Source organism: Eubalaena glacialis, chromosome 3, assembly GCF_028564815.1.
Source record: "Eubalaena glacialis isolate mEubGla1 chromosome 3, mEubGla1.1.hap2.+ XY, whole genome shotgun sequence".
Taxonomy (NCBI): Eukaryota; Metazoa; Chordata; class Mammalia; order Artiodactyla; family Balaenidae; genus Eubalaena; species Eubalaena glacialis.
Genome location: NC_083718.1, coordinates 182,898,274 through 182,917,976, shown reverse-complemented (window position 1 = coordinate 182,917,976; position 19,703 = coordinate 182,898,274). Strand labels below are relative to the sequence as shown.

Below are 19,703 nucleotides of genomic sequence, written 5' to 3'. Positions count from 1 at the left end.
TTTACACTCACACCTCAACTGAGACTAGCCAAATTTCACGTTCTCAGTAGCCACATGTGGCTTGTGGGTATGGTATTGGACAGTGCAGTTCTAATGATTAAAAAATGGAAAAGATTTTTGGAAGCAGGACTTTGTAATCTCATATGTATGATTAATGTGTAAGTGACGAGGAAACAAAAAACTAATACATTCTTTTTTGTCTTTGGCAGAGAAGAACGAAGGGGATCGTATGACTATAGCCAAGATCGTACATATTATGAGAATGTTCGTACTCCAGGCACATATGCTGAGGATTCCAGACGGGACTATCCAGCTCGAGGGAGAGAATTTTATTCAGAATGGGAAACTTACCAAGGAGACTACTATGAATCACGATATTACGATGATCCCCGGGAATATAGGGATTACAGAAATGATCCTTATGAACAAGATATTCGGGAATACAGTTACAGGCAAAGGGAACGAGAAAGAGAACGTGAAAGGTTTGAGTCTGAGCGGGACCGAGACCACGAGAGGAGGCCGATTGAACGCAGTCAGAGTCCAGTTCACTTGCGACGCCCGCAGAGTCCTGGAGCATCACCCTCACAGTCCGAGAGGCTGCCCAGTGACTCCGAGAGGAGGATTTACAGCCGGTCCTCAGACCGGAGTGGAAGCTGTAGCTCACTTTCCCCTCCAAGATACGATAAACTTGACAAACCTCGTTTGGAACGCTATACAAAAAATGAAAAGACAGATAAGGAACGAACTTTTGATCCTGAGAGAGTGGAAAGAGAGAGACGTTTAATAAGGAAGGAAAAGGTGGAGAAGGACAAAACTGACAAGCAGAAACGGAAAGGAAAAGTTCATTCCCCTAGTTCTCAGTCTTCAGAAACAGACCAAGAAAATGAGAGAGAACAAAGCCCTGAAAAATCAAGGAGTTCTAATAAACTGAGCAGAGAGAAAGCTGACAAAGAAGGAGTAGCAAAAAACCGCTTGGAACTCATGCCTTGTGTGGTTTTGACTCGAGTGAAAGAAAAAGAGGGGAAGGTTATTGACCACACTCCTTTGGAAAAGCTGAAAGCCAAGCTTGATAATGACACTGTCAAGTCTTCTGCCTTAGATCAGAAACTTCAGGTCTCTCAGACAGAGCCTGCAAAATCTGAGTTGTCTAAACTAGACTCTGTTAGAATGAAAGCGCCAAAGGAAAGGGGGCTTTCAAGCCACATAGAAGTGGTAGATAAGGAAGGCAGGCCTAAACCCAGGAAGCACCTAAAACCAGAGCAAACTGTTGATGGGGTAAGTGCTGTGGATCTGGAGAAGCTGGAAGCGAGGAAAAGGCGTTTTGCAGATTCCAATTTGAAAGCAGAAAGGCAAAAATCAGATGTTAAGAAAAGTAGCCCAGAGATGGAAGATGCTCGGGTGCTTTTAAAGAAACAGCCTGACATATCATCTAGAGATGTCATTCTACTGAGGGAAGGAGAGTCTGAAAAAAAGATGGTGAGGAAAGAAATTCTTAAAAGAGAATCTAAAAAAATCAAACTAGACAGACTTAGTGCTGTTCCCAGCCCCAAAGACTGTCAGGAGCTTGCCAGTATTTCTGTTGGGACTGTTTCAAGGCCCAACTCAGATCTGCAAGCAAGGCTGAGAGAACCAGTAGGTGAATCTGTGGAAAATCAAGAAATCCAGTCAAAAAAACCCACTCCTTCCAAACCACCACTCAAACAGCTGGAGCTATTAGATGATCAAGGACCAGAGAGAGAAGATAATAGGAAAAACTATTGCAGTCTTCGTGATGAACCACTTGAATGTAAATCAGGCCAAGATAAACCACATTCAGTAAATACTGAAGAAAAAATTGGCATTGATATTGATCACACGCAGAGTTACCGAAAACAAATGGAGCAGAGTCGTAGAAAACAGCAGATGGAGATGGAAATAGCCAAGTCCGAAAAGTTTGGCAGTCCTAAAAAAGATGTGGATGAATATGAAAGACGTAGTCTTGTTCACGAGGTCGGCAAACCCCCTCAGGATGTCACTGATGACTCTCCTCCCAGCAAAAAGAAAAGGATGGACCATGTTGATTTTGACATCTGCACCAAGAGAGAACGGAACTACAGAAGTTCACGCCAAATCAGTGAAGATTCTGAAAGGACTGGTGGTTCCCCCAGTATCCGACATGGTTCCTTCCATGAGGAAGATGACCCTGTTGGTTCCCCTAGGGTAATGTCAATAAAAGGGTCTCCTAAAGTAGATGAAAAAGGTCTCCCCTATTCTAATATAACAGTCAGAGAAGAGTCCTTAAAATTTAATCCTTATGATTCTAGCAGGAGAGAACAGATGGCAGACATGGCCAAAATAAAGCTATCTGTCTTGAATCCTGAAGATGAACTAAGTCGGTGGGACTCTCAAATGAAACAGGATGCCAGCAGATTTGATGTGAGTTTCCCAAACAGCATAATTAAGAGAGACAGCCTTCGAAAGAGGTCTGTACGTGACTTGGAACCTGGTGAGGTGCCTTCTGATTCTGATGAAGATGGTGAACACAAATCTCACTCACCCAGAGCCTCTGCATTATTTGAAAGTTCTCGGTTGTCTTTTTTATTGAGGGACAGAGAAGACAAACTACGTGAGAGAGATGAAAGACTCTCCAGTTCTTTAGAAAGGAACAAATTTTATTCTTTTGCATTGGATAAGACAATCACACCAGACACTAAGGCTTTGCTTGAAAGAGCTAAATCCCTGTCTTCATCTCGAGAAGAAAATTGGTCTTTTCTTGATTGGGACTCCCGATTTGCTAATTTTCGAAACAACAAAGATAAAGAAAAGGTTGACTCTGCTCCAAGACCTATTCCATCCTGGTACATGAAAAAGAAGAAAATTCGGACTGATTCAGAAGGAAAAATGGATGATAAGAAAGATGACCATAAAGAAGAAGAACAGGAAAGGCAAGAATTATTTGCTTCTCGTTTTTTACACAGCTCAATCTTTGAACAAGATTCCAAGCGATTGCAGCATCTAGAGAGAAAAGATGAAGAATCTGACTTCGTTTCTGGCAGGTTATATGGGAGGCAGACATCTGATGGAGTGAACAGCACAACTGATTTGATTCAAGAGCCAGTAGTTCTTTTCCATAGCAGATTTATGGAACTCACACGAATGCAACAGAAAGAAAAAGAAAAAGACCAAAAACCCAAAGAGGTGGAGAAACAGGAGGATACAGAGGATCACCCCAAGACCCCAGAATCTGCTTCTGAAAATAAAGAGTCAGAACTGAAAACTCCACCTTCGATTGGGCCTCCTTGTGTCACAGTTGTAGCTCCAGAGTCTGCAGCAGCATCACTGGAGAAGACAGCTGGTGAAAAAACAGGAGAGGTGCCTTTGGTGACAGAAGAGAAGACCACTGAGCCAGCCTCTGTCTCAGAAGAAGCAAAACCTGTATCTGATCTGACTCCCGTCGCTGTGGAACAACCTGAACAAGTAGACTTGCCCCCAGGAGTGGATGCCAGGAAAGACGTTGCTGAGACTCCTTTAGTTGTTGAAGAAAGTTCATCAGTCGATCAGCTGCCTTATTTGGATGCCAAGCCTCCAACTCCTGGGGCCTCGTTTTCCCAGGTAGAGATCAGTGTAGATCCAGAGCCTGCCAGTACCCAGACACTTTCAAAACCGACTCAGAAGCCTGAGGAAGCCGATGAGCCAAAAGTGGAGAAGCCAGACTCAGCTGCTAATGTGGAACCTAATGCAAGTCAAAAAGCTGAAGATGTTCACGAGGTCCCGCTTCCAGCTACTGAAGATGTAGAGGTTGATCCTCCAGTTGCTGCAAAAGATAAAAAGCCGAACAAAAGTAAACGTTCCAAGACCCCCATTCAGGCAGCTGCAGCAAGTATCGTGGAGAAGCCTGTCACAAGGAAGAGTGAGAGGATAGACCGGGAAAAGCTCAAGCGGTCCAGTTCTCCTCGGGGAGAAGCACAGAAGCTTTTAGAATTGAAGATGGAGGCAGAGAAGATTACAAGGGCTGCCTCTAAAAACTCATCCACGGACCCTGAACACCCCGAGCCAAGCTTGCCCCTCAGCCGAACCAGGCGCCGGAACGTAAGGAGTGTCTACGCTACCATGGGTGACCATGAGAGCCGGTCTCCAGTCAAGGAGCCCGTTGAGCAACCACGAGTGACCAGGAAGAGACTGGAGCGGGAGCTTCAGGAGGCCGCAGTGGTTCCTACAACCCCGAGGAGGGGGAGGCCTCCAAAAACACGCCGTCGAGCTGACGAAGATGATGAGACCGAGGCAAAAGAGCCAGTGGAGACAGTCAGACCAGCTGAGGGATGGAGATCCCCACGATCCCAAAAAGTAGCTGCTGGTGTCCAGCAAGGGAAAAAGGGGAAAAATGAACCAAAAGTTGATGCTGAACGTCCTGAGGCCACCACTGAGGTGAGTCCCCAATTAAACGTGAAAGAAAACAACACAAAATCCAAGGCTGATAAAGAAGAAGCAGGAAGTGAACAAAAACGTGATAGAAAAGAAATTAGCACAGACAAAAATCCACCCGAAACCCCCCCAGTTGAAGTGGTGGAGAAAAAAACAGCCCCTGAGAAAAACTCCAAGTCCAAGAGAGGAAGATCTCGAAACTCTAGGTCAGCGGTGGACAAATCTGCAAATCTAAGAAATGTGGAAGCCGCTGTAAGTCCCAGCGTGGCTGCAGGCCCTGCGGCACTGCCAGCGGAGGAGGCGGCTGCGGTCGTGGCAGTTTCCCCTGAGAAGAGCGAGAGTCCCCAAGAGGAGGGTAGTTTATCGTTGGGTTTGAACAGTGAGCCAGCTGATCTGGACAAGGAACCAGAGAAGGAAGATGGGTCTGCCTCTAAGCCGTCCCCAGAAGCAAATCAGTTAGCCAGGCAGATGGAGCTGGAGCAGGCCGTGGAGAACATCGAGAAGCTCGCAGAAACCTCCACCCCCACGGCTTTCAAGGCGGCGGCAGCAGGTGCCCCAGAGGGCCTCTCCACAGAGGACCGGGACAAGCCCACACACCAAGCCAGCGAAACAGAGCTGGCTGCGGCCATCGGTTCCATCATCAATGACATTTCTGGGGAGCCAGAAAACTTCCCAGCACCTCCACCTTACCCGGAAGAGTCTCAGACAGATCTGCAGTCTCCTGAGGAAGGAATGGAGCCTGAGACCGATGAGGCTGTGTCTGGCATCTTGGAGACTGAGGCCGCTACAGAATCTTCTAGGCCACCAGGCAGTGCACCTGACCCCTCAGCAGGCCCAGCAGATACCAAGGAAGCCAGAGAGAACAGCAGCGAAACCTCCCACCCAGTGCCGGAAGTCAAAGGATCAAAAGAAGCAGAAGTTACTCTTGCTCGGAAAGACAAAGGGCGCCAGAAGACCACTCGATCACGCCGCAAACGGAATACAAACAAGAAAACTGGGGGCGCTACAGAGACCCATGTCTCTGAACCTGACCAAGTTCAAAGCAAGAGCCCTGCTACAAGTGAGGGGGCCACGGTACAGCCCCCAGAAACTCCACAGGAAGAAAAGCAGAGTGACAAGCCCCAGTCCACTCCCCCTGAGTCATGTGCTTCTGACCCAAGCAAGACTACATCCCAGGGAAATTTGTCCCAAGAAAGCAGTGTTGAAGAAAAGACTCCAACCAAAGCATCTGCGCTCCCAGACCTTCCCCCGGCCTCGCAGCCAGCCCCCGCGGATGACGAGCCTCGAGCCAGATTCAAGGTGCATTCCATCATTGAAAGTGACCCGGTGACCCCGCCCAGTGACTCAAGCATGCCCACCCCCCCAATTCCTTCTGTAACGATAGCAAAGCTCCCACCCCCTGTCACTGCTGGGGGGATCCCAAACCAGAGTCCCCCGACGAAGGTGACAGAGTGGATCACGAGGCAGGAGGAGCCACGGGCGCAATCCACCCCATCTCCGGCCCTTCCCCCAGACACGAAGGCCTCTGACATAGACACCAGCTCCAGTACGCTGAGGAAGATCCTCATGGACCCTAAATACGTATCTGCCACGGGCGTCACTTCCACGAGTGTCACAACTGCCATTGCAGAGCCTGTCAGTGCTGCCCCTTGCCTGCATGAGGCACTGCCCCCTCCAGTTGAATCTAAAAAGCCTCTTTTAGAAGAAAAAGCAGCAGCTCCAGTAACTAACACCTCCGACACACAGGCCTCAGAGGTTCCAGTGGCCACTGACAAAGAAAAGGTGACTCCAGTCATTGCTCCAAAAATTACTTCTGTTATTAGCCGGATGCCTGTCAGCATTGACTTGGAGAATTCGCAAAAGATAACTCTGGCGAAACCAGCTCCCCAGACCCTGACTGGCCTGGTGAGCGCCCTGACCGGCCTGGTGAATGTCTCCTTGGTTCCAGTGAATGCGCTGGCCGGCCCAGTGAATGCCCTGAAAGGCCCTGTGAAGGGCTCAGTGGCCACGCTGAAAGGCTTGGTGAACACTCCCGCTGGCCCCGTGAACGTCCTAAAGGGACCAGTGAATGTTCTGACGGGGCCCGTGAATGTTCTTACGGCTCCAGTGAACGCCGCCACGGGCACAGTGAACACTGGCGCGGGTGCAGTGACAGTTTCCGCGGGTGCGGTGACTGCTGCATCTGGGGTTGTGACTGCCACGACAACAGGTGCAGTGACTGTGGCGGGTGCAGTGATTGCACCATCCGCAAAGTGCCGACAGAGATCCGGCACTAATGACAACAGTCGGTTCCACCCAGGGTCTATGTCTGTGATTGACGACCGTCCGGCAGACACGGGCTCTGGCGCTGGGCTGCGTGTGAACACTTCAGAAGGGGTTGTGCTGCTGAGCTATTCGGGGCAGAAGACTGAAGGCCCACAGCGGATCAGTGCCAAGATTAGCCAGATCCCCCCAGCAAGTGCGATGGACATTGAGTTTCAACAGTCGGTGTCCAAGTCCCAGGTCAAACCCGATTCTGTCGCGCCGTCTCAGCCTCCGCCCAAAGGCCCTCAAGCTCCTTCAGGCTATGCAAACGTGGCCACCCATTCTACTCTGGTACTAACTGCCCAGACATATAACGCATCTCCTGTGATTTCATCGGTTAAGGCCGACCGTCCGTCCTTGGAGAAGCCTGAGCCCATTCACCTCTCTGTGTCCACACCCGTCACCCAGGGTGGCACAGTAAAGGTCCTCACCCAGGGCATAAACACACCCCCGGTGCTGGTTCACAACCAGCTGGTCCTCACCCCAAGCATAGTCACCACTAACAAAAAGCTTGCTGACCCAGTCACCCTCAAAATAGAGACCAAGGTCCTTCAGCCAGCAAACCTGGGGTCCACTCTTACACCCCACCACCCTCCTGCTCTGCCCAGCAAACTGCCTGCAGAAGTGAACCACGTCACCTCGGGGCCCAGCACCCCGACAGATCGGACTGTCTCCCATTTGGCAGCCACCAAGCCAGATGTGCATTCCCCTCGACCTAGCGGGCCGGCTCCGTCCCCATTCCCGAGGGCATGCCACCCCAGCAGCACGACGTCTGCCGCACTCTCCACTAATGCCACGGTCATGCTGGCTGCGGGCATTCCTGTGCCGCAGTTCATCTCTAGCATCCACCCAGAGCAGTCCGTCATCATGCCACCCCACAGCATCACCCAGACCGTGTCGCTCAGCCATCTGTCACAGGGCGAGGTGAGGATGAACACGCCCACGTTGCCCAGCATCACCTACAGCATCCGGCCAGAGACACTTCACTCTCCTCGGGCCCCCCTGCAGCCCCAGCAAATAGAGGTCCGGGCCCCGCAGCGTGCGGGTACCCCGCAGCCAGCTGCAGCTGGTGTGCCCGCCCTGGCCTCCCAGCACCCTCCAGAGGAAGAAGTGCATTATCACCTCCCCGTTGCTCGAGCTGCAGCCCCTGTGCAGTCGGAGGTGCTGGTCATGCAGTCTGAGTACCGACTACACCCGTACACTGTGCCCCGGGATGTGAGGATCATGGTGCATCCTCACGTGACGGCCGTCAGCGAGCAGCCACGGGCAGCGGACGGGGTGGTGAAAGTGCCACCAGCCAGCAAGGCCCCTCAGCAGCCAGGGAAAGAAGCCGCCAAGATGGCAGATGCCAAAGCCGCCCCCGCCCCCGCCCCTGCCCCCCACGGTGAGGCCCGCATCCTCACAGTCACCCCCAGCAACCAGCTGCAGGGGCTGCCTCTGACCCCGCCCGTGGTGGTGACCCACGGGGTGCAGATCGTGCACTCCAGCGGGGAGCTCTTCCAGGAGTACAGGTACGGGGACGTCCGCACCTACCACGGCCCGGCTCAGCTCGCGCACACGCAGTTTCCTGCTGCTGCCTCCATTGGCCTGCCTTCCCGGACCAAGGCTCCTGCTCAGGTGAGAGCGCCAGAAATCTGCCTTCTGGTCCGAATAGTGGTGGAGGTGCCAGTAAGGTCCCTAAAATATGTTGTCCTTTTTGTGGATTTAAAGAGGCGCTTCCTAAGTTTCAGGATGGAGGGGTGAGTCACAGCACGGAGAGCCCAGGGACATGAAGGGAGCTCATTGTGGGAGCGGGTGGCGTGGCGGCTCTTGCCTGCGGGGGGTGAGGAGGTAGGGAACGGGTGACCTTTTACCGGAACCCTCAATCCTGAACGCCCGAGAGGATGGCCGTCTGGTTAAAGTCCCTTCCGGGGGCCTGGCCTACGGGAGATGCCCTGCAGCTGACCTGCCCAGGGGCTCACGGCTGCTTGGTTGGGGCAGGATGTTGTTGGTGCGTAACAGACTCTGACTCTGTTCCTTTCTCTTCCCGCCCAACTCCAGGGCCTCCCTCCTGAAGGCGAGCCCTCGCAGCCTCTGCAGTCCGCACAGCCGGCCCAGCCCACGCAGCCCTCCCAGCTCAGCCAGCCAGGCCAGCCACCAAGCAGCAAGATGCCTCCGGTCTCCCAGGAGGCAAAGGGCACCCAGACAGGAGTAGAGCAGCCGCGCCTCCCAAATGTACCTGGAAACAGGCCGGCTGAGCCTCATGCCCAGGTCCACAGGGCGCAGGCGGAAACAAGCCAGACCTCGTATCCCTCCCCTGTGTCTGTCTCGATGAAGCCTGACCTCCCGGCCCCTCTTCCTGCTCAGGCTGCCCCAAAGCAGCCGTTGTTTGTCCCTACACCTTCAGGCCCCAGCCCCCCTCCAGGACTGGCTCTGCCGCAAACTGAAGCCCAGCCCGCCCCCAAACAAGATTCCTCTCCACATTTGACTTCCCAGAGACCTGTGGATATGGTCCAGCTTCTGAAGGTAAGCCTGGGCAGGGCCTTCCCTACCACCCTCCGAGCTTTGTGCTATTGTCAGTGTCCCGAGAGCCCCACTTGACTTAGATGAGCAAGCTGCTGCCTGGGGCCGTGGCCAGCACAGCTGTGTTCTCCAGCCGTGAGCTCACTTCTGTTTGTTTCCCTGTGAGCAGAAGTACCCCATCGTGTGGCAGGGCCTACTGGCCCTCAAGAACGACACAGCTGCTGTGCAGCTCCACTTCGTCTCTGGCAACAACGTCCTGGCCCATCGGTCCCTGCCGCTCTCTGAAGGAGGGCCCCCCCTGAGGATCGCCCAGAGGATGCGGCTGGAGGCCTCACAGCTGGAGGGGGTTGCCCGAAGGATGACGGTAAGACTCAGGGCCCAGGTGAGCAAGTGCCCCGCCCACAGCAAGGGAAGGCACGGGTGGCCCCCACTGCCTGTCCCCGTGGCTTGTCACGGGGTGCAATAATGGCTTTCTTGGAGTGGATGATGAAGGGCATGTTCTGTCTCCACTAGGGGTGTAAGGTGCCTCTAGATCCAGAGATGAGGCTTTTTTTCATTCAGCAAATATATGGATGGCCCTCAGGGTCATCATAGAGGTGGGGATTTAGGAGCCGAATCACCTGGGTTGGACAGGCCTCTTCTTGGGCTGTTTTGTGAGGTGCCCCCCCCCGCCCCCACCGATCACTGACAGCTTCCTCTTCCCCAGGTGGAGACAGATTACTGTCTGCTGCTGGCTCTGCCCTGTGGCCGTGACCAAGAGGACGTCGTGAGCCAGACCGAGTCCCTCAAGGCTGCCTTCATCACGTATCTGCAGGCCAAGCAGGCGGCAGGCATCATCAACGTTCCCAACCCTGGCTCCAATCAGGTCAGCCCAGTGTCCCGCCTCGGTGCACACATACATGGGGTTGGTCCCGGCTGGTCAGGCGGTCTGACTGATCTGGTGGCATGGGCTGCCCGTGCCAGCTAGAGTAGTCAGGACAGCTTCCCAGAGGAGCTGGACAAAGGGGCATTCTGGATAGAGGAAACCAGCGGAGTGCATGGGCCGGACTACTGCTGCCCATCCTGGAGACAGTCAAGGGACGGCTGAGGCAGCAGAGGGTTTTCTTTAGCTTAATGATAGAGAAGAAGTTCTCAGGGGTTAGTTTCATGTTAGTTTTCTGATACCTAGTTTTCTTCTGGTGGACAGAGTCTTGGAGACCTTAGCTGGTTGGGAAATTGACTCAGCCTGGCTCTCTGTTGGGCCTTTGCGCCCCCAGTTGGAAATGTTTTAGGGAAGAGTGGTAGTGGGGTGGGTGATGTGAAGACAGGAGGTCCCATTTTTCTCTCTTGGCCCTTTCTCCAGCCCGCCTATGTGCTGCAGATCTTCCCGCCCTGCGAGTTCTCTGAGAGTCACCTGTCCCGTCTGGCCCCCGACCTCCTGGCCAGCATCTCCAACATTTCTCCCCACCTCATGATCGTCATTGCCTCTGTGTGAGCCACTGAATGGTCACCACTCGGCATATCTTCCTGAGGCTCTGCAGCAAAAAATAAAACACAGGACAACCCAGCCAAGTGGAGGAAGAAGCTGCCGAGGGGGACAGACTCCACTGCCAGACGGCCAGCCTCGCTCTCCTACCCGCCCGCCCGCCCGCCCGCCCGCCCGGCTCAGTCAGACAGACCCCCCTGGGCAGTGGTGCTGCTACTCGTATGTTTACATGACATTTAGCCCAAGGACAGACCACCAACCAATGGACTTGCAGACACCTTGAGGCTGGGTTTCTCTCTCCTCTTTTTGGAGAAAAGGAACAGGGCAGTGGAATTTTTTTGTTTTTGTTTTTAAGAAACAAAACAGAACTGCCTTTGCACTAAATTAGTGACTTGGACTTTTGCACAGTGAAGACAGGCTGTGACACTCTGGATGTCTTGGTGTACGTGAACACACATGGCACACACATCGCAGACTCTCACGCAGGACTTCAAACTTCTGCTGAAACCTTGGGGTCAAGGAACATTTCATTGGGCTGTGTTGTCCCCACCCGTCCCTTCCCCTTGCTCATTTGGATGTCACCTCTCTTTAATTCTCCTGCGCCACCGTCTTTGATTCACCCAGGATGTACAGTTTACAATCAGAAAAGAGCAAATGGAAGGATTTTCTCTCTTGGTGGAATATGCAGAACTTGGGATGTGTGTATATATAAATATATAATATATATAAATATATATAATACTGACTTAAAAATCAAATTCCCCGACATACATTTTTTTTAATCTGTGCCAAAAATGTGTTTTCAGAGAAAATCTTATTTTCATACTCAGACTTTGTATTGTCACTCATTTGTATAAGTGCGCTTCGTTACAGCACGGGCCCTGCTCCCGCAACTTGGAAGTGTCACACACACACAAAGACTGTACAAAAGACTGGCTTCCCTTCTTCCTGTGACCTTGACCTCTCCCCCAACTTCCTAACAACACTTATTAATTTATGAAAACTGTTTTTCTCAGCGCAGTTTTGTTTTGTGTGTCCATTGGATTACAAACTTTATTAAAAAATACAGAACATGTCAAGTGTGGATGTGATTGTCACTTGGATGGGAGGACCAGGGGTCCTTGGCTTATGGGAACAGCTAGCCTTCGTCCCACTTTTGCTTTCAACCCCGCACCAAGTCTGTATATGGAACCTATTATTTCCTTTCTGCCACTGATCCTCCCCAAGGATCATTTTATCTTGTACAAAAGAAGATTTTCATCACAGACTGAACTTGAACTGTTTGTTTTTCAGTGCTGTGGTGTTTATCTGACACTTCAAGGTCCCAGTTGGCTCCTGCGTAATGTCGAAGGCACTTCAAATTTGATTGATTAAAGAATAAAGCCACCTCCCACTCAAAACTCAGAAACATCTTAAGGAAGCTTTGGGGTCTTGCCTCTTCTCCCTTCCTCCTCCGGGCGTGGTGCAGGCTGGCCCTGCAGCAGCAGCTGCCTCCCAGTAGGAGGATGGCACTGGTGGGCCAAGCTTCTCCAGCAGCTGGACCCACCACAAGCTGGGGAGTTGGGCGTGGGGGACGGGAACACAAGGACCACAAAGTTGCTGGTCTCACTTGTAGTTCCCTGGGGCTCCTCCAAATAGAGCTATGCTTTCGGTGCCAGATGGTACCATCTCTGGGTGAGGAATTAACAGCTGCTGGGGACAAGCTGTATGGAAAAGCGGCAGAGAAGGCATCTCATGCCTCCCCGCTGACAGAGGTAAGAATGAGCTGCTTCACCGTCCGCACTGCTGCTCCTAGTTTAAGCAGTGCTGCCATCTCCCACCTCCCCATCACAGCTCCTGGCCGCTCATTCCTGTCCCTCCAGGCTCTCAGCCTTGTAGAGACGCCACTGATTCAGGGCAAGTAAATGTTCTCAAAAGATGACACTGGCTTGGCCCTGATCTCGCGGCCAGGGTTACCGTGAAGCGAGTGTGGAGCTCTCCCTCTTCCCTAGGCCCAACAGAAGCAGGCCTGCGGCCTGTTGGGTCTGGTGCTCTGCCTACCTTGCTGCTCTGGCTGAATGGGCCCCCGAGCTGGGCTCTGTACGGGTGGCCTGGATCCTGGTAAGCAGTTGTGGCCAAGCCCTGTGGGCCCAGTTCCCAACACAAGGGCGCAGGGTCACAGCCGTGGCTCCACAGCGGAGAGAGGTGGAGAGGGGAGGTCCGATCCTCACGCCGAGCCGAGGAGAAGCCTCCAAAGAGGAGGCCAGATGGGGCTCGTGGAGCCGCAGTTTCTCTGGCCTGAGTGTGCTGCCCACACCCCAACTCAGGCAAAGCAACCAGCTTGCTTCTAGACGGGTCCCGGGGCTCCAGTCCCATTCTGCAAAGGGACAGCCTGGCTTTCCCCACAAGCAAGTCTCTGCCGACTGGTCGCTGGGTGGAGCAACCCTTCCCCGGCATCAGCCACAGCTGCCAGCTCCCCTCCCCAGCCCCACAGGGAGCTATAGGCAGCGTTAGAAAATAATCAGATTTATTCTCTCTAGGGAATGGGCTCACCCCTCTCAGTTCTAGGGTGCTGTCCAACCTTAAATAAACAGGAGGAGGGGGTGCCTGCTCACTCAGCAGATGGTGGACATTCAGGGGCTGTGGGAGGTGTCTCTGCCAGGGCCGGCTGCCCATCAGCCCCATCCCGAGGGCGGAAGACCAGCTCCCCAGCCTGCAGCACCTGCCCGGCCGGCCACGTGCTGCCTGGCCCGTACTGCTGGTAGAAGTCCGCATCCGTCTGGAACATGACCAGTGCCTGGGCTGTGTGGATCCGCACGTGCTGGGCCAGGCTGTTGGCATCCAGGAACTTATCTCCACAGGAGTCACAGGCGTAGAGGATGTGAGTGTTGGGATCTGTGGGAGTGGGGCTGCAGTAAGGACAGGGAGGGCCCCTGGGTCCGGCAGCTTTCCCCCAGGCGGCCCCTCTCACCTTCTTCCTGCACTTGCTTCACAGCTTTGCTGATCTCGGCTTTAAGTACTTCTGTCTCATCAGCGGTCACCGCCGCCCCCACTGGCACCACTGTGGGGGCATCGGCAGGGCCTGAGACCAGACTCACCTGCCCCTTTGCTGCCACCCCAGAGGCAACCCCTGCTGTGACCACCCCCTGCTGCCCTGGGAGCTGAGTGATGGTCCCCACCTGTGAGCTGAGTGACGGCCGTTGCTGCCAGTGCCTCAGTGGCCAGCGTGACCATGTCATCGACGGTGACCACGCTGACCTCACCGCCCTCCTCTGGCTCCAGGATTTTGATGCCTGCCTTGCCCTGGTGCACAGTCTTCACATGGGAACGAAGGTTGTCCACCCGGTTGAAGCCGCGACCGCACTTGTCACACAGGTAAGGCTTCTCTCCTGGGGGGGGAGGCAAGGTTCTCTCCTGCCATTGGGGGGGGGGGTGCAGGGGGGGAGGACCTCAGTGGCCTCCAGCTTCCCCCGCAACCCTGTCTTTTCCAGCAGGAAGCGCTCTGGGGCGGCCACCTGAGGCACAGGGAAGCTTCCAGTGGCCCCTGCACCTTCCAGAAGCTCTGAGAAAATGGGGCCCTCCTTGGAGTTAAACTGCTTTCAAGGCCGCCTTCAGCAAGTGCCGGCACCGAAGGCTGGGGTCCGGGGCACCTCCCACCCCACCATGTGCCCGAGAGTCAGGGCTTGGGACAGAGAGGCGGGTGGCACGCACTCACCAGTGTGGATGATGATATGCTTGGACAGGTCCCCCACGTTCACGAAGGCCTTGCTGCACACGCTGCACTTGTGAGGGCGGATGTTGTCATGGTGGCGGATGTGATTGGCCAACTGGCTGGATTGGACGAATCTGCAGGGCCAGAAGGAAAGGCTTGCACAGAACCGCCCAGGCCTGGGCCGGGGTGCTGGGCTGGGGCCTCCCACCTCAGGGTCTAGACCCGAGAGGACCCCGGGACCTGCGCTGGAGCAGTCTGCCCGGCTACCAACCGAGCCCCGGGCTTGTTCTCTGACCCCCTCCACCCGCCGAGTGCCGGGACCCCACAGGGCGCCGGCTGGGGGCCGGAAGGGCAGGACCTCTTTCCGCAGCGCTCGCAGACGTAGGGCTTCTCTCCGGTGTGCTGGCGCACGTGGGCGATGAGGGAGCTGGCCTGGGTGAAGGCTTTGCCGCACATCACGCACTGGCATGGCTTCTCACCTGGGGATGGAGGCAGGGGACGGGAAGGTGTCGGCGCCTGCTCTCCTCCCTTGTGCCCGCACCCGGGCGCCGCCGGGCCGCTCACCCACCCGTGTGGATGCGGACGTGCCGCTGCAGGGCGCCGGGGTCAGCGAACTGCCGCTGGCAGTGGACGCATACGTAGGGCTTCTCACCGCTGTGAATCCGAAGGTGCCGCTTCAGGTTCCCTGTGGCGAGACCGAGGGTGGGCCTGGCACGGGCGCCCGGGGCCGGGGGCGGGGCCGGGGGCGGGGCCAGCCGGGCCCTACCTGAGGTGGTGAACTGCTTCCCACACTCCCGGCACTTGAGGGGCCCGTCGGCGATGTGGATCTTCAGGTGGGCCTTCAGGTTCCCCACCTGCACCCAGGCAGGGGGTCAGACGGCAGGGAACCACCGATCCTCGGTCCTCCCGGGGGCCTGTGCGGGGCTCCCCCTTTCCTCAAGGCCGGGGGAAATGGGAAAACCACCCCCCTCAGTTCTTCCTGGCCCGCGCCCGTCCCCGCAGCCTGCCTTCCCAGTTCGCTCGGCAGAGCAGTCAAGAGCTCCACCCGGCAGGGTCATTTTCTGCTCAGCCAACACCACCTACTTCCCCGCTAGGTCCCCTGGGCCCCCGAGACGGAAGCCGCCGGAGCACAGGGGCCCGGGGCCGGCTCCCCCCACCTGGTTGAACTTCTTGTCGCAGTGAGGGCACTTGTGCTCCTTGTCGGTGTCGTGCGTCTCCAGGTGGCGCATCTTGGACGTGGGGTCGGAGAAGGAGCGGCCGCAGTAGTCGCACTGGTAGGGCTTCTCGCCGCTGTGCACCAGCTGGTGCCGCTTGAGGTTGCCGGACGTGGTGAAGAGCTTGCCGCAGTCCTCGCAGCGGTAGCGCGCCTCGCCCGAGTGCCGCTTCTTGTGCAGGTTCAGCAGGCTGATGAGCCGGTAGCTCTTGCCGCACTCCTCGCAGCCGTATGGCTTCAGCGGGCTGGCGGCAGAACGCGGGGACAGGAGGCTCGCGGGGCTCGCGGGGCCGGGGCGGGCGGGCATGGGGGGCGGCCGCGGGGCCTACCTGTGGGTCTTCTCGTGGGCCTTGCAGGCTGCCGGGTCAGAGAAGGCCTTGCTGCACTCCCGGCACGAGAAGGGCTTCTCGCCCGTGTGGATGCGGATGTGCCGCTTGAAGTTGCCCGTGTGCGTGAACTCCTTCCCACAGTCCTGCGGGCGCAGGGGGCTGGGTGTCAGGGGCGGCGCCGGGTGGGGGGCCCGGGCGGGGCCGCCACCGCCCGCGGCGCACCTCGCACTTGTGGATGACGGAGCCGTAGGCCTTGGACTCCGTGCGGTCGCCGTAGGTGCCCAAGCGCAGGCCCCGCGCCTCCGCGCCAAGCTCCTGGCCCGAGTCCGTGCTGGCCGACTCCTCGCTCTCCTCGGGGCCCTCGCCCTTCTCCAGCGGCGGCCCCTCTTCCTTGACCACCGCGGGCACGGCGCCCTCCTCCTCTCGTTCTTCTCCCTTCCTGGCTGGCTCCACCTCCATTTCTGCCACAAGAAGGGCAAGTACTGAGGAAACCGACCTGGCAACTGGCCAAGTGAGGCCTGGGCACGGCTCATCTCTGCACACACCCTCTCTCTGCGTGGGCGCCTCGCAGGGGCAGGGCAATGTCTGGGAGCTGCAGATAAATGGTCCCCAGCACCGCCAGGGCAAGCCCAGGGGAGACCAATGACTGGGACAGCTACCGCTTGGAGGATGCAGATGGGCCTCAGTCCAACGGGGGCCCCATATTTGGCGACACAGGTGGGAAGGGTGCTGTCAGCCAACAAGCACTGGGGGCGGGGGCTGGGGTGGGTGCCATGGGCGGCCAAGTTCCGCCACGGTGCTCAGCCCAGGGAAAAACAGCAGGGCCAGTACTACGACAAGGACACTTCTGTGCTAAAGGGAAGCATGGCCAGGGTGTACAACCAAGAAACTGATGTCAAAATTCAAGAATGAGGAAAGATGTCGGCCCAAAAGCTGATGTGAGTGACTCACAGTGAGATCAGCTAAGGGAGGAAGAGAGGGCCCCTGGCCGGGGGGGCGGGGGGGGGGAGGGGGGGTGACGTGTGAGTGGGGGATGCCTGCGTGAGGGTGGGCACCCCAGCTGGCGGAGGGTACCTTGCTCTGAGCTCTCTGACAAGGCAGCCTCGGCCTCAGCAGCAGCCATTCCACTTATGGGGTCCGGCTTGAGCTCCACAGGCTCCCGGGGGGCATCGGCCTTCTCCGTCTGCTCTGCACCTGGTGTAGAGGTGTGGGGGCATCCGGGGCTGGACTGGCACCCTCTGTCCAGGGGCCGGTCGGCTCTCCTGGACCAGACCCCTGGAAGCGGCTATGGCCCCGGGGGTGGGGGGAGCACATCCAAGCTCGGGCTGCTTGAGCCTCTGCTCTGGCTTTAACAGATGCCCCAGAAAAAATAACCGGTGGTTTTTGGGTAACCTGAGCTCAAGGGATGCAGTTGCCTGTGCCTCCCTCCCTCCCTCCCCCAGGAGCCTCCTGAGAAAGCTGCTCACTGCGCTGGGGCCCACGCTGCTGGCAGGTGATGGACAGTCAGCCAGGTCCTCAGCATCACAACTCACCGCTGGCCGTGCTCTCGGCCTGGCCGCCCCGCTCCTCTTTGGGCTCCCTGCCCAGGCCCGTGGGTGGACTGCTTCTGGCCAGGTCCAGCTCGCTCAGTGTAGTGGCAGCAGCCTTCTCTTCTTTGGCTCTCTTGTCCCCCACTGGAGATGGAACAGGACAGACCTGCCATTTCCCATCAAGTGTCCACCACTTGGCGGGGTGAGGTAGCCCAGAGCTTGCCAGCTCTTCCAGACCTCCCTGGGGATACATCTAAGTAGCGGTTTGTTGGTTTGCTCATTCAACAGATTATTCATAGGCACCGACATCACACCAGGCTGCCGCTGGGCCTGGGGTACAACAGTCGTGGTTGCTTCTCCCATGGGGCTCGCAGACTGGTCGGGGAGACAGTCATCACACGTGAAATGACGCTGATCAGAGATCGGTGCTTACAAGGAGAGGAGCGTGGTTCTCTGAAAGTGTGCCACGAGGAATCTGGCCCACACTGGGCCTCAGGGGGCTTTCCTGAGGGCACTAAGAGGAGCAGGAGGAAGGGTGTGGGAGAGGAGACCTGCCGAAGAGGGAAGTCCTGTGCAAAGGCCTTGAGCCAGGCGTGGCTGCCGGTGCCCTCAGGCAGGGAGGGCAGACGGGGCCCCTCTGAGAGGCGTTCTCAGACTTTGCTGCGGCTCCTCCCCACGAGCTCCCCACAACACAGGCGAGGCCAAAGAGGTGACAGAGAGAGGCGGGGGCAGAGCTCCCATCAAAAGCCACCTGCTCAGGAACAGCCTGCCAAGAATCTTACCTTCCAAGGCCGAGGCCTCCATAGTCTCCCCAGGGCTGGCAGCCGGCTCAGCCAGTGACTTGAGGGCATGGCAGGCCGTGATGATGTCCTGCATCTGCAGGAAGCTGGCCACAGCCAGCACATCGTCCACGTTCTCAGAGCTCAGGCTCAGCTTGGCCGTGTACATAAACTCCAGCACCTGCCCCAGGCCTGCCAAGGACACAGACAGCCATCACGGACCCACCTCGAGGCCTGGCACCAGCAGCCTGTCCAGCTGCTCCACTCCGTGGCGGGATCCAGGGATTTGTGAAAAGCAGAGTGGCGGTGGCAGCCCACTGTCTCCCCATCTCCTGTGCCGGTGGAGAGGCGGGCAACCTGGGGATTCTCAACCCAGACAACAGCCTCCAAAAAGAAGCACACCCATAGAGGGCGGAGGGTGTGAGTGCCCACCCTGAACACTCTCTGCCCATTCACTGCACTTCAGCACCAGAGGACAGAGTCTCTCACCACTGGCTTTCATCAGGGCTCTGCCACAAACTCTCTACCTGACCTCCAGGCCAGTCACCTGATCTCTCTGGGCCTCAGTTTCCGCATGTGTAAAATGGGGGAACGACACCTTGCCTGAACTTCTGGCGGCATGGCACGTCATTCTGGGTTGGGAACCTGAATCTAGGACCAGTTAACTCCTTCCTCAATCCCAAGACCTTCCTGACACCCCTCCCGATCCCAACCCTTGCCATTCCCATCAAGGTGAGCACTGGGGTAGGGGGTTGAGGACTGACTCAGCAATGGAAAGGGACCAGGGCTCAGAGCCCTCCCGCTCTCTGTCCCTCCTGATGAGCCTGTCCTGTGTTCACTCCGGAGCTTATCATGAGCCCTTCCTGCCAGCTCTCCCCTTCCACCCCGCTCCCAGTCAAAAGAGGCCCCGCAAACGTGGTAAGAACTTGGTACCCACGCACTCATGGCCGAGTCTTGTGTGGGAGGTCTGGCGCACCCCACAGCCGGAAGGTGCTGCTCAAAGGAGGGCCTCGCGTGGCACGGGGCCCGCCACAAGCTCGGCCCTGGACCCAGTGGGGTACCTGCCGCGTTACTGATGTCCAGGTGCACCACATCCTTCTGGTCCACGAAGAGCATCTTGAAGTACTCGCTGCAGGCCGCCAGCACTGCTTTGTGAGCCTTAAAGTCAACACCATCCACCACAAAAGTGCAGTCACACAAAAGCCCCAGTTGCCGCTGCTGGTTCAGCTGCTCCAAGACATGCTGGCTGTGCTGGGGAAAATCCATGGCTGGGGAAAGCCACAGAGCCCTCGAGTTAGCACGAGGGAGGACACCAACCAGCCCCAGCAGCAATCCCAGCACCCCCAGGTGAGAAGCAGGGGGATGGGTGGGAGGGTGGAACCAAATCCACAAAGGGCAGGTGCCTCTGCAGGCCCAGACCGACCAGGGGCTGGCTTCTAGATTCCTGGGCTAACTGGTCAGGAAAGTTCCAAAACCCAAAAAGCATGGAG

General features: G+C 56.5%; 2 protein-coding genes across 6 annotated transcripts in view; one reads left to right on the top strand and one right to left on the bottom strand.

The window, feature by feature from the left end:
• Positions 1 to 11,747, top strand: part of SPEN (spen family transcriptional repressor) — an 85,243-nt gene extending 73,496 nt beyond the window's left edge. For all 3 annotated transcript variants that reach the window (XM_061184894.1, XM_061184893.1, XM_061184895.1), the window contains 5 exons: positions 210 to 8,322; positions 8,746 to 9,210; positions 9,377 to 9,571; positions 9,914 to 10,072; positions 10,550 to 11,747. In XM_061184894.1, coding sequence (XP_061040877.1) covers positions 210 to 8,322; positions 8,746 to 9,210; positions 9,377 to 9,571; positions 9,914 to 10,072; positions 10,550 to 10,681 — 9,064 coding nt within the window. In that variant the 3' untranslated portion in view covers positions 10,682 to 11,747. The remainder of the gene's footprint in view (positions 1 to 209; positions 8,323 to 8,745; positions 9,211 to 9,376; positions 9,572 to 9,913; positions 10,073 to 10,549) is intronic.
• The window catches only part of ZBTB17 (zinc finger and BTB domain containing 17), a 32,119-nt gene continuing 23,885 nt past the window's right edge, over positions 11,470 to 19,703 (bottom strand). Inside the window, exons 3-16 of one of the 3 annotated variants that reach the window (XM_061184896.1) lie at positions 19,275 to 19,481; positions 18,217 to 18,405; positions 17,438 to 17,578; positions 16,980 to 17,099; positions 16,128 to 16,366; positions 15,906 to 16,048; positions 15,521 to 15,821; positions 15,130 to 15,217; positions 14,932 to 15,048; positions 14,722 to 14,842; positions 14,367 to 14,497; positions 13,831 to 14,040; positions 13,623 to 13,712; positions 11,472 to 13,546 (exon numbers count right to left, since the gene is read on the bottom strand). In XM_061184896.1, the coding sequence (XP_061040879.1) occupies positions 13,263 to 13,546; positions 13,623 to 13,712; positions 13,831 to 14,040; positions 14,367 to 14,497; positions 14,722 to 14,842; positions 14,932 to 15,048; positions 15,130 to 15,217; positions 15,521 to 15,821; positions 15,906 to 16,048; positions 16,128 to 16,366; positions 16,980 to 17,099; positions 17,438 to 17,578; positions 18,217 to 18,405; positions 19,275 to 19,479 (2,379 nt within the window). In that variant the 5' untranslated portion in view covers positions 19,480 to 19,481 and the 3' untranslated portion in view covers positions 11,472 to 13,262. Of the gene's footprint in view, positions 13,547 to 13,622; positions 13,713 to 13,830; positions 14,041 to 14,366; positions 14,498 to 14,721; positions 14,843 to 14,931; positions 15,049 to 15,129; positions 15,218 to 15,520; positions 15,822 to 15,905; positions 16,049 to 16,127; positions 16,367 to 16,979; positions 17,100 to 17,437; positions 17,579 to 18,216; positions 18,406 to 19,274; positions 19,482 to 19,703 lie in introns of all 3 variants that reach the window. The other 2 variants (XM_061184897.1, XM_061184898.1) reach the window with 2 other exon arrangements.